Source organism: Oncorhynchus mykiss, chromosome 6 (assembly GCF_013265735.2).
Source record: "Oncorhynchus mykiss isolate Arlee chromosome 6, USDA_OmykA_1.1, whole genome shotgun sequence".
Taxonomy (NCBI): Eukaryota; Metazoa; Chordata; class Actinopteri; order Salmoniformes; family Salmonidae; genus Oncorhynchus; species Oncorhynchus mykiss.
This window is the reverse complement of record NC_048570.1, coordinates 75,440,952-75,454,598: the sequence shown is the minus strand read 5'-3', so window position 1 is coordinate 75,454,598 and position 13,647 is coordinate 75,440,952. Positions and strand designations below refer to the sequence as shown.

Sequence of the window (13,647 nt, the reverse complement as noted above, 5' to 3'; positions counted from 1 at the left end):
GTGCAAGTAGAGATACTGGGGTACAAAGGAGCAAAAAATAAATATAACAATATGGGGATGTGGTATTTGGGTGGGCTATGTACAGGTGCAATGATCTGTAAGCTGCTCTGACAGCTGATGCTTAAAGTTAGTGAGTAAGTCTCCAGCTTCAGTGATTTTTGCAATTCGTTCAAGTCATTGGCAGCAGAGAACTGGAAGGAAAGGTGGCCAAATGAGGAGTTGGCTTTGGGAGTGACCAGTGAAATTTACCTGCTGGATGCGTGCTATGGGTGGGTGCTGCTATGGTGACCAGGGAGCTGAGATAAGGCGGGCTTTACCAAGTAAAGACTTATAGATGACCCGGAGCCATTGGGTTTGGCGACGAATATAAAGCGAGGGCCAGTCAACGAGAGCATACAGGTCGCAGTGGTGGGTAGTATATGGGGCTTTGGTGGCAGAACAGATGGCACTGTGATAGACTGCATCCAATTTTCATTGTGAATAATAATTTGTTCTTAACTGACTTGCCTAGTTAAATAAAGGTCAAATACATTTTTTTAAAAACATTCTCTACCCTGTCAATAAAGAGGAGGAGTTACCTACTACGTCAAAAGTGTAAAGTAGGAAGTTCGAGTAGCCCATCCACTGACAAGTCATGAAACCGCTCGCAGTTCCCTTCAAGAATTTCACTAGCTCCGCCCAAGGAAGTTGTTTGTAAAATAGTAACAGCCTGTCACACCGATTAATTCATTCAAGCATTGATGCTGGACAAACGATAAGGTTGCTAAGTTAAAACGTCAAGGTAAAATCCTATTTTCAATTTAAATTAAAGTGTTTGCTGTTCAAAAGCCTGGATAACAGCCTGTATACTAGTAGAATATGGCAGCGACCTGATTGATACAGTACAGGTTTACACAACTGTCATTGTCGTACTCTTATGTAGCTAAACTAGTTTGCATCAAATGTTGCGTTCATGACCCAAATGTAGCCAAACGTCAACGTAGCATTATTAAGTAATAGGCCACAATCTTACAAGTATGGCTACAGTAGACGTGATGAGGTTGCAGGTTGTTGGTTGTTATACATTTCGGCACGTGTCTCTTTTACAAATTCAATACTTTAATTAATGCTCTCGCTGATGGTACTGTGTGGTGTTATTTCAAGCATATTGAACTTCAAGTTTTCTTTTCAGTGAAATGGTGAAGGCGCGAATATGCACGTTTTTGATGACCGGTGGCAGTGGATACTTTGGTTTCCGGTAAGCCCATCAAAATATAAATATTTTACATTATTTGTTGTCTGTACATAGTCTTCATCTTATCAATACAGAAGAGAACTTGTACATTACCAATTAAATTTAAAAATAATTATGTAACGATAGTCCTAAACCCCACTAGGGGGAGTTATCATACCAGTTATTCTAATGCTGTTATTCACTGTAGGCTATTTATTCTGTGTTACATACCAAAGTGGCAGAACCTTATCACCCCATCAATTGATTGATCACCCCATCAATCCCTGATTACAACAAATTGTTGTGACTTACTAATGGTAGCATCATAAGCAGTGCTTAACTTGGACAGGAGCTCACCGGAGCTGAGTACCGGCACCTCAAATGTTCTACTGCTTAAGCTCCTGTTCCTCTTATAGAATATTTGCTAAAAAAGTATTGTGGAGCTCCTGCACCTAAATATAAACAGTATTGGCACCCAAAATGAGTACCTGCACCTATTTCAGTGCAAATCAAGCACTGTTCATAAGTAGGCTAATGACTTTCCTATTTCATTTTTTAGTGTTCAACTGAACATTCCTAGAATATCCCTCACTACATGTGTAAGGCTTTCCTATATCCAATATTCCAGATTAGCATTTGCACACCAGTATTTCTACTTGCACATCTTCATCTGCACATCTCACTCCAGTGTTAATTTGCTAAATTGTATTTACTTTGCTACTGTGGCTTATTTATTGCCTTACCTCCTCATGCCATTTGCACACACTGTATATAGACTTTCTTTTTTTCTATTGTGTTATTGACTGTACGCTTGTTTATTCCATGTGTATCTCTGTGTAGTTGTTTGTGTCACACTGCTTTGCTTTATCTTGGCCAGGTCGCAGTTGTAAATGAGAACTTGTTCTCAACTAGCCTACCTTGTTAAATAAAGGTGAAATAAAAATTAAAAAAACAGGACCACTCTATTATTCATTTCTTACAGCCTTTCCTGCTCACTACATAAAAAGGAAGCTGAAGTCATTCTGTTTGATATGAGCCCACCCAGCCTAGAGGTTCCAGAGGGCATTGTGTTCCTGAAGGGAGAGATTCGTGAATATGCTCAGGTGGAGAATGGCGGTCACTGGCATGGACTGTGTTTTTCACAGCTCCTACGTCATGTCTGTCAGGGACCAGCTGATCAGGAAGCTGATTGAAGAGGTGAATGTCCAGGGCACAGAGCATGTCCTCAGGGCCTGTGTAGAGGCTGGAGTCTCCAGGCGAAAGCCTCCCCTACCTACCTCTCCATCTCCACCCTAACCACTACTCCAGAACCAAGTCGGTAGCTGAGATGGCCGTGATGAAAGCCAGTGGTACAGAGCTGAAGGACGGGACAGGTGTGCTGAAGGACGGGACAGGTGTGTTGAGGGCCTGTGCTCTGCATCCAGCCGGTATATACGGGCCTGGCGAGCAGAGGCACCTGCCCAGGATCGTTGGGTACATAGAGAAGGGGATATTCCGTTTTGTATATGGAGATCCAAGAAGTTTAGTAGAGTTTGTCCATGTAGACATCTTGGTGTCTCCACACGAACTGGCTGCAGAGGCTCTGATGTCAGAGCACCAGCACCGCTCTGCTGGACAGGCATACTTCATCTCAGATGGAAGACCTGTCAACAACTTTGAGTTCTTCAGACCTCTGGTAGAGGATTTGAGTTACTCTTTCCCGAAATTACGTCTAGCCCTCTCTCTCATTTACTTTGTTGCATTCCTCACTGAGATGATTCACCATCTCTTCGGCCCAATCTATAACTTCCAGCCTCTGCTCACACGCACAGAGGTGTATAAGACCGTCGTGCCGCATGATAAAGCCCAAGGCCAAGCTGGGTTATGAGCCCTAGGAGTATAACCTGGAGGAGGTTGTGCAGTGGTTCAAGAGTAAACCTAGGGGTTCACTCTCCAGCGACTGATGCTAGATGTTCTTCTATTAGTAGCTCTGGCCCTCTCATACCTCCCAGTGGTTGGCAGTTAATCAGCAGGCAGTAATAAAGTGATAAATCTCAATGGCACATTTAAATGTTGAAACTTGTTATATACTAGAGGTGATGGATTGTTTGGTTCTCATTTTATTAATTACAATGTACAGTTTGTAATAAAATAAAAGTAATATTATTAACCAGAATTAGACCTGTTCAAAATAAAGACCACATTCCCTTAATAAATGTCCATGAATGTGTTTTGTGTAAATTCCAACAATAGATGTACTTAGTTAGATATAGTATAGCTAACTTTTGTCTTATATTGACAATTATTGGACACAATGCATTTTGTTTTTGGCAGGGTTTTTAAAGCCAGAATGGAATGTTTGTTTTAATTTGTGCCTGTCCATGGAAGTACCTGACCATAGTCCACTAGTCAAATGCAGTATTTACATAAGGATTCTCTAAACTTGATTATGTATAAGAGACATCTCTTGGTGCAGATGTCTGTTGGTACAAACAAAATTTGGTCCCACTTTAAATTAAGTACAACTTATAAAGGCTTTTTAAAGCATACGTAAAGACTTCATAAGCACTACATAAATGCTTCAAAAATCGTCTATAAGCATATGTCATAAAGGGTGACATAATTCCCACTGTAGGGTGAATTATGTTTATACACCATTTAATCAGTCTTTTTTTATTTAAGCTTTATTTAACTAGGCAGGTCAGTTAAGAACAAATTATTATTGACAATGACTGCCTATCAAGGAACAATGGGTTAACTGTTTTGTTCAGGGGCAGAACGATTTTTACCTTGTCTGCTCCAAGAAACCTTTCAGTTACTGGCTCAACTCTCTAACCGCCCTGATGACATACGCTTATAGATGATTTATGACGCATTTATGTAGTGCTTATGAAGCCTTTATGTATGCTATATAAAACCCTTTATAAGTTGTACTTCATTTAAAGTGGGACCCGACATTTACATTGGTTTTGTTTTTACATCTCAATTGAAGATGGTAATAAGAAATATGACGAACAATATATTGTAATGTTTAACAGATAAGATTTTATGTTTATTTTATACTGTGTAACTTTGAAATGTTTCATGATGTCAATGTGTGATATCTTTTATCAGACGTGCTGCTGAATTCCTAACCTTTCTGGTTGGTTTGAGACCAAATCCTAATGGGAATCAATAATTTGGTGGTATTTATAATAACATTTTCTATAAGGGATATATATTTTTTTAAAGTTGGATAATGTTCTCATATTATAGAATAAAATTACATGACTGACCAGCCTGTGATTTGTGTTGCTAATGAGTTGCACAAAGTAATAAGCTAACTTCATTATACATTTGTGACAAGTCTTAGCTTAATCATCACATATTATATAAACGTTTTTGTATGTTATAAAACATCAATGTTTTTGAGACAATGCAATAGTTTTCTGTCAAGAATTAAAATCCTAGATGCGAGTCATGCGACAAGTGAGAGCTGCATGATCTTGGTGGCAAAAGCCCTATCAACAGACAGATAGAAGAGAAGCCTTCCCTGCATTCGGCATCTAAACTGTAATACATTGTGTTCAGCATCCTCTAGAAACAATCCATTCTAAATTCAGTGAAGCTGTTTCTGTCCCGAAACCGAAAAGGGCAAATGAAATTGGGCCAGGTGAGACTGGTCCTTTGTGCAATTTTTTTTAAGGCGGAGATGAATACAGCCGTACTCTCTAGGGACTACTCTTTTTCAAACTCAGGCACCCCCTTGCTGAGTTGGTCGCAATCATTGTTTCGCTCCAGCATTAACCACATTCCAGAGAGGCGGAGTGCACCCCGTCCACTTCCTCGCATTCCTTCTCCACAAACGAGTCCCTTGCGCTAAATTGTGTTTAAAACGTGTTTTGGCGCACTCTGTGTCTTTTAATGTGTAAGATGTGGCTGTTAGTGGTGTATTGCAATATTTTCTCAACCTCAAATTTACATTTGAGACTCTTTTGGAAAACTGGAGAAAAACTGACAAGGGAAAATTCCTCCGCGCAGCGCGCCATTGACTGTAAAGACCTTTCAACTTAACAAAAACTGAAGTTGACAAACGTAACGTTGAAAGTTTGTTGTAAGGGTTTATATTTTCGAAGAAAAAGATCATGCACTGCTCCGAGATTTCCAAGCACACTGGCCGTTCAGCAAACAGGCGAGGATGCCTGGATTGAGCCTGCGTTTTGTTATGATTTCCAAGTGAAATGCAATTACTGCTATCTCTCACTCGGTAGTCGGTTTGTGGACTAGTGCGCGTTTTCTCTGAACTTGTTCGTCGCCTCCGGAGCAAACCATGGATCACTATGAGGAAGATTTGGGACTCCGGGCGAGTAAATTAATGGAGGACCTTTCCTTATATGAAGCATACAAGGATAGAATGTACAGTTCAAGGGGAGACATGGTTATCAACCCCGATTTGGATTTTTCGTCTCCAACGATACCCGAACAGAAAAGTAAGACAATGAATGGCAGCTCTGCGCCTCACCAACAGATACACAGCGTTGAGAATTACATGTCTGGGAATAAAGTGTACACTGCGGCTCCCGTGCGCCCCGTGAATGGCAACAGAGCCGTTCCTGTGGATTATTGCACCCCTCAAAGAGACACAGTTTATCCTAATGAAGACAGCTATTGCACCAAATCCGAAATTGCTTTGCCGTGTTATAGCGGCGCGTCAGAGCGGCACAGGAGGTACTCCTTGGAGGTGCAGGGGCATAGGTACAGCACTGGTAGCGCCTACGATGGAGTGGTTTTGAACAAGCCAGTACCCTCACCTGGCAACAGATGCAACAGTATTTGTATTACCACCAACCACGACGGCAGATACAATGCAACCAGCCCGCGGTCCAGTTTCGTATCCTCCCTCTCCTCCCAGGAGCAAAGCAAACATGCAAGCCCGAGGTCGAGCATCAGTAGCCCGCGCACAAGTCTGGTGGTACCCGGGCAAGACAAGTATACGAGTCCCAGGTCCAGTCTGGTACACTGCGAAGGGAGCAGTGCCCACAGCCCCCGGTCTAGCTATGCAAGTACAGCCAGCGACACAAGTAAACATTCCAGCCCAAGGACCAGTCTGAACAGCTATGACTGCTGCAGTAAGCCCAGCAGTAACCGCACCAGCGGCATCAGTATGGGCTACGACCAAAGGCACATCAGCCCCAGGTCCAGCACAGCGAGCCAGTATTCTTGTACCACCAGTCCACGCTCTAGCTATTCAGATTCGCGTTACATGCCTGTGGGGAACCATGATCTGGAGGGTGCAGTTTTGCATGGCATGCCGGTGGCCAGTCCCCGGTCAAGCATCTGCAGCCAGGAAGGGTGTGCAAGACCCGGGACAATAGCTAACTGCGTCGTTAGTCCCCGGTCCAGTATCTCCAGTCACAGTTCCAGAAGTTCCCGGAGCTCCAGGGGATCTATGAGCACCTACCCAGATCTCCAACTGCCTTCACCCAGGTCCTCAATGCTGGGGACTGGTTTGCAGGAGGACATACTAACACAAGATTGTGGCGATACCAACGGTGTTCATAGTCGTATCCATCTCCAAGCGCTCTCTGGGATGCCAGAGGCCCTGCCACAGCATGCACCACAACAGTCAACCCAGGCAGGGATGAACACAGAGGTGACCGCTGGATCACCATCATCTTCTTATGGGCTCCATACGAAAACTCCAGCCTCAGGGCAGAGGTTTAAACTACCTTACCAGGTGACCCCATGCCGGGAAAGTGGCCCAAGCCAAGCAGAAAGGAGTCTGGAAGCACTCACCTTGGAGCTGGAGAAGGAGTTAGAAATGCACATGAAAAAAGAATACTTTGGTAAGTGTAACTCCTCCTATGAACACTTGATTATAAGGAACAATATGAGAGTGCAATGAAGTGAGAATAAAGCTTTAAAGTAGAAAAAAAAATGAAATGAAACAATATTTTGATCTTGGCATATCTTTTTTTAGACAACTTGTAAACTTATGACAGCTTCCTAAACATGTCTCAATAAGAATTAGGCTATTCTTACACAAAGTCAAATGAATTAGTCAGGTAAAAATGTAAAAGGGCCAGACAACATCCTCCACGTTCCATGTGTTTGGTGGTCTGATAATAACCCTCATGGTTATGAACTTGAACTCTGGTGCCCTGTGGTCCCATACACATGTGGAAGATAAGTCAATTGATGGGCTTCACTGGGTTACTTCATCTTCAGCTGGGTCACTAACCTCATTATAGCTGAGCCATGTTCATTGGCACAACGCAGGTCAGGCCATGGAGATTTGGAAACATTTTCAATCATAACGCCTCTCATTTTATTGCTAGACAAAAACATCTCATCACCTGTTCTAGTTGATTTACCTAATAAATATTTTCCCTGTGATAATGTGTTTACACTGGGGATAATTTGAGTTTATTTGAAGCATGGGTTTTACTGAGAGTAGTGCAAAAACTAACATACATTTTTCAAGTTTAAGAATATTACCTTCACATTACATTTTGTGTTGTCATAATATTTGGTGTGTTTGGTATCGTGGGAGGCTGAGGCGGCATAAGGCTAACTGGAGCATTAACTGAGTGATTAGGCCCATTTTGTCCATGGAGCCAGCTGACCACTGATTGGTCAAACAGTGTTGTGGCCTGGTCACAGCAGCCCTGCCACGGATCAGTCAGAACTGGCTGGTGACGCCTGAGGTAGCCCTTTGCCTCAAGTCCTTGGGTGTTTTGTGAGGTGGGTTGGGGGAATGTTGTCCCGAGAGCTACTGGGGATCCTTTTCATTATAAAATCACAGTCCTGATCATCATCTCCATACCTTGCACAGCAAGTGTAATAACAATAGTGTAAGAACATAGTAATAACAGCCTAACTACATTACATATTGACATAACTGAGGGATTTTCGAATGTGTAACAAGTCAGGTGTTATTAATTGTTGTTACTCATGTTACTACAAAGCAGCTATTTTGTAGTGCTAAGTAATTCCATTATTTACAATTCCATTGTAGTTGTGGAGCTTGTACATTTTGTCTATTAATCATTATGCTGTAGTTAAAAGGGGGCGTTGAACACGACTTCAGCCTAGCTTCACTGAGCTTTGTTGTCATCTCATCTAGTGGCTGGTTGCAACCTTAACAACTAACATGTATTCTATAATGCCAACAACGACTCCCTCTGTGGCAGATAAGAGTGGCTTTTGCAGGAAAATACACATTTCTGTTTTGGCAGAGCTAACGTTTACACAGCGCTGAGTAGGACTGAATGGAACCTTCTGTTCTGTCCCAGGGAGCGGAGTAGATACCCTTCAGTGATTCAGTGGTCTTGCTGCTTGGTGAAAACGCCCAGCCATACGGCCAATGCAGCGGGCATTCTCTGAAAGACTTCTCTCTCTGCCGTTTCTCTCTGTGTTTTCCTCAAGATGCATTTTTTTCTCCATGAGTGCTCTGAGCTGGAACTTTTTTGCAACATATTCCCTCCCTGAGACTTGAAATCATTGTTTTTGAAGGGGTAAACTCTCTCCTCCCACAGGAAAAGAAGGGAGAATCTATTCACCTATTGAATGTGCTGATGGACAAATGGCTGCGGGTCTGAGAACAGAACAGGGGTTTGATTTTGTTTTCCTCCAGTGCGCTGGCTGGCTCAGAGTGACGTTGAGACGGCTGTTCATTTTTCACAGAGGAGCAGGTGAGAGCTGTAGAATGTAGCAGACAGAAGCCCCTCACAGTACGCTGGGCAGAGAGAGAGAGAGAGAGAGAGACACACACACACACACACACACACACACACACACACACACACACAGCTCTGTTTCCGTGGCGACAGTGGAGAAATTGATCGCCGGGGCTTTGAGGTCTGTGCTGTCACACTGCGTTGCTCTGCTCTGTGCTCTGCCTCGCTGCAAGCCCCTGTGTGGCCTCTGTTTGTTGTGGTGGCGAAGGAGCTGTGAATCAACAGCTGGCCCGGGACAGACCAGCATTGAGGCTTCCAGAGCAGAGCGGCCCCGCCCCCAGCTCGCCCCCCGCCCAGACCCCCCCCACCCGCGAAGCCCTTCATTAACCAGCCAGTGGGGAGTCGGGCAGCACCAGACACTTGGCACACGATCTTGGCTCGCTGGCCAGACATGGCGGTCGGGGGTCAAGTCTGATCACCTGCTCAGAATAATAATGACGGTATAGTAATGCTACATGGTTGACTCAGAAAGGGTTTGGTCAACTTTTACTGTGTTGGTGGTGGTGTCAGTCACCCCAACTCTCAACTCTCGCTGCAGCCGCTCTGGAGGGAAGTCTGAGCTACAATGTATGGCTTGGAGCTAAATGGAGCAGATACAGTTGCTCTTTTGACAAATACGCTTATGAATACACAAAACACATAGGCAGCTAAATGTTTTAGGGTCATTGGTAACTCTTGTGTCAGTTGATACGTGAACATAGCTCACATTAATGATGCATGTTCATGATGCATTAGCTTAATCACAAATTCACTCTCATTAGTGAAGTATGAGTATTTTAGCTCCCTATCGTGAATATGGGAAGTGTTTAGAGTGCTGCCATTACCCTTCCAACAATAGACCATGAGTAGAGAGAACAAAAACACTGTCCCTAGCCTGCCTGAACAACAACAGAACACAGCATAATCACTTAAATATTGTGAGAGATTTTCAGACAGCCTCATTTCCAGTTTCATGCCATTTCTCAAACATCAAGGTTTTGGACAAACATTGCAGGCAGCTGTACATCAACATAATGATTTCAAGTACACAAACAAATTGAATGTTACTATTTCTTATTAATTCCATTCTTGCTTATGTAGCCTAATAGTGTATTTCATATGTCCCCAACAGTGGTGTACTGCTATTCTTTTAGGTGAGGGAGCGCAAAAAAATCATGTAAATTACATTATTTACTCAATCAAAGTTTGTACCCACAGATGTAGCCAATTTAATGGCCTATCATTATAGAATATGCATAAAATGCATTCTCCAATTGCAACATCTGCCTTTGCCTAACCATATTGTGCAAAATAAAATGTTCTATTTTTAATACCCTCAAACACAAAGTTAGGCATAGGCTACCTCATTTCAAATAGGCCATCATCTCTGTCCATCGTGAATGATTATTCTTCACATTTTACAGCTGAAACGTCCGAACTGCATCTCAATCAGTTTCATGGGAATATGGTATTAGAACTTATTGAATTAGCCTACTGTTTTTTGAGCCAATTAGAGTAGATTGTGGTAACAAACTATTAGCCTACTGTTTTATGAGCCAATTAGAGTCGATTGTGGTAACAAACTAGCCTACTGTTTTATGAGCCAATTAGAGTAGATTGTGTTAACAAACTATTAGCCTACTGTTTTATGAGCCAATTAGAGTAGATTGTGTTAACAAACTATTAGCCTACTGTTTTATGAGCCAATTAGAGTAGAATGTGTTAACAAACTATTAGCCTACTGTTTTATGAGCCAATTAGAGTAGATTGTGTTAACAAACTATTAGCCTACTGTTTTATGAGCCAATTAGAGTAGATTGTGTTAACAAACTATTAGCCTACTGTTTTATGAGCCAATTAGAGTAGATTGTGTTAACAAACTATTAGCCTACTGTTTTATGAGCCAATTAGAGTATATTGTGTTAACAAACTATTAGCCTACTGTTTTATGAGCCAATTAGAGTAGATTGTGTTAACCAACTATTAGCCTTGTATTTTGTTTCAATCAAAGGGTATATCCTGCCTAGTGGCGCGCACTGTTGAGTTGGCGCATGTGGATTATTTTTTACTTGTTGTGTGAAGTGATAGTGTTCTATTTGTAATAATAGTAATAAGTAATGACTATTCGGTGTAGGCAACGGATCTTGATGAGATTTCATTTTAAGCAATTGGAGTGCTCTTCGTAGTGTTGAAAGGAAAACGCCAGGAGCACACAATGATCTTAAAGTAGTTAAACCAACTTGTAGTTAAACCAACTTGTGGTGCTGAAGGATAGCTCCTCCATTTGGCCAGTTCAGGAACAATACTACGTGGTGTAGCTATTTGTTTATAGCCTAATGTAAAAATAAATATTTAGCTTAACATCATTGCACTGCTTGCGAGGAGAGCTTTATTGCGAGTAGGCATTTCATTGTATTGTGTAGCTTACAGGCTCTATTATAAACGTTGATTTGATTTGCTTGAACACAATACAATATACGCTATTACAGAATAAAAGAAAACAGAGAGGTGAACTATCAATTAATGTAATTTATTTGCATAGATTGAACATATTCATATCAATTGACCAAGTAGTGAACATAAATCATTACTATGTAGAATTTTTTAAACCACCATAAAATTAAGCTTTTAGTGTGATGTATTCATGCATCACAATAAACTATAACCTAAATGCATTATTACCTCAAACTTGGCCCAATTCACAGTTCCAATTGCCCATCCTAACATACCAAGCTAGAACGAGCCCTGCGTCTCAACTAATAGCCAATGTAGGCTAAGTATCCCAAGCAGGGCTACAGCAACTTCCATGGAAGGTCAGACTCTCAGGCTTTGCGGTGGCCACTGGTTTGGGTGTCCTTGGCAGACCGATGTTGCTCTAACCAAGTTGTCACATTTCGTTCTGGGTTCCACTGTGCAAAGGGGGTCCGTGGAGTTTTATGAACATCAAGGCAGACACACACAGGGAAATGTTGTTTTTCAACGTTTTCATTGGCCATTGTGGTCCATCCTCCGACGGGCTTCCACAGTGCACACACACAGCTTATAGTTCTTCATCATTCTCACCACCAGAGAGAAGAAAGGGAACAAACCACCATTTACCTACCTCTAGGCTGCTATACATATTTATTTGGTTTGTCATTCTATCGTTTTTCATAGAATTTTAGTGGTAATTAAATATAATTTATTTCAAATTTATCAGAATTAATTTTCCAGAAATAGTTACACCAGCTGCGTGTATTCTCAAATTGAAAAAACTGAGGGAGCGTCACTCCTTCATGCTCCGGCAGCACTACACCCCTGGTCCCCAAAGGTGTGGAACTCTCTGAGTTATGGGCAACATCACTGAGTGTGCTACTAACGATGAAGGGCGATGTTCTTTCTTCTCCAGATGTGTCCAGTGGTGTTGTCCTGTCCAGATCACACTGGACATAATGATTTCAATTAAGAACAAATTAGACTTTTCGTGCTTAGTCCCTCTCCCTCTCTCACCCTCTCCCTCCCTAGTCCCTTCATTCATGTTAAACACTGTCCACATCCGTTTGAGAGGGCCTTTTACGCTTTACAGCAACATTTATGGGAAATCATCTCAAGTCAACTTTGCTCAAAATGTCATGAACTTTTCCTTAGAAGCAAGTTCCCTATTCTGTTCAGTTTTTCCTGTCAAGCTTTCCTTCCTCACGGCAAGGCTTCCACCTTGGGAGATTAAATGGACATGTACCTGGCGGTCTGCACATGGACATGTACCTGGAGGTGTGCACATGGACATGTACCTGGAGGTGTGCACCTGGACATGTACCTGGCGGTGTGCACATGGACATGTACCTGGCGGTGTGCACATGGACATGTACCTGGCGGTGTGCACATGGACATGTACCTGGCGGTGTGCACATGGACATGTACCTGGCGATGTGCACATGGACATGTACCTGGCGGTGTGCACATGGACATGTACCTGGGAGTGTGCACATTGACATGGTCCATTGTTTTGTTTACAATTCTGACTGAAGCTCCAGCAGGATTGTACAGTGGAAATAAGCAAAGCCTTAAACTACAGTGGAAATAAAGTATAGTGGAAAATAAACAAAGGCACAGAGAGAGGACAGGATTGGGGCAGTTGCTCCTATGAGTATTCAGAAGATATCAGCTCAACAAAGCCTATAAGAATGTTGCTCTACCCCACCTCATTGTCAGCATATTTCCCTGCAAACATCTCAGCACCGCTATCTGTCTCGTAGTCAGATACCGTTGTAGACAGAGGAGGCTTCAGGCAAGTGCATGCGTCTGGAATGCAGCAGAATGGGACTGAGATAGCCGGAGGAGACCTTGGTCTGGAGAATGCACAATAAACTGTGTGTGTGTGGGGGTGTTGTGATAATGACCTGCTTAGCAGAGATATCGTCAAGTGGTTGGAGTCCACATTCCCTCCAAAAATCAACCACCCTGGAGTGCAGACTCCCCCCTACCTTCCCCACCTCAATATAACACACTTCAGCTCTACTCCCTGGGAGCACTTGGGCCTTGCACTCAAAGTTCAGACACTCCAAGATCAGAGACCACAGATAGCCTTTGCCTTGTAAACCTTGTGAAGACTTGTCACTGCTAGCTTCACATTTCTCCAGCCTGTATCTCCTAGGAACAGCCATCTTTTCAAAGCGGAGCAGAAGAGGTACAAGTGTGGTACAGATGGTATAATAGAGGTGCATTACATTTTCAGGACCTGCCATTATCAGTGCAGATTCATGTGTTTAAATTGTATGG

General features: G+C 42.6%; 1 protein-coding gene and 1 pseudogene across 1 annotated transcript in view; both read left to right on the top strand.

Moving 5' to 3' along the window:
* The first annotated feature begins 612 nt into the window (after window positions 1-612).
* Window positions 613-4,840, top strand: LOC110526589 (annotated as a pseudogene).
* A 131-nt stretch (window positions 4,841-4,971) lies between these two features.
* The window catches only part of LOC110526587 (Wilms tumor protein 1-interacting protein homolog), a 29,142-nt gene continuing 20,466 nt past the window's right edge, over window positions 4,972-13,647 (top strand). Inside the window, exon 1 of the mRNA XM_021607685.2 lies at window positions 4,972-7,017. Coding sequence (XP_021463360.1) covers window positions 5,502-7,017 — 1,516 coding nt within the window. The 5' untranslated portion in view covers window positions 4,972-5,501. The remainder of the gene's footprint in view (window positions 7,018-13,647) is intronic.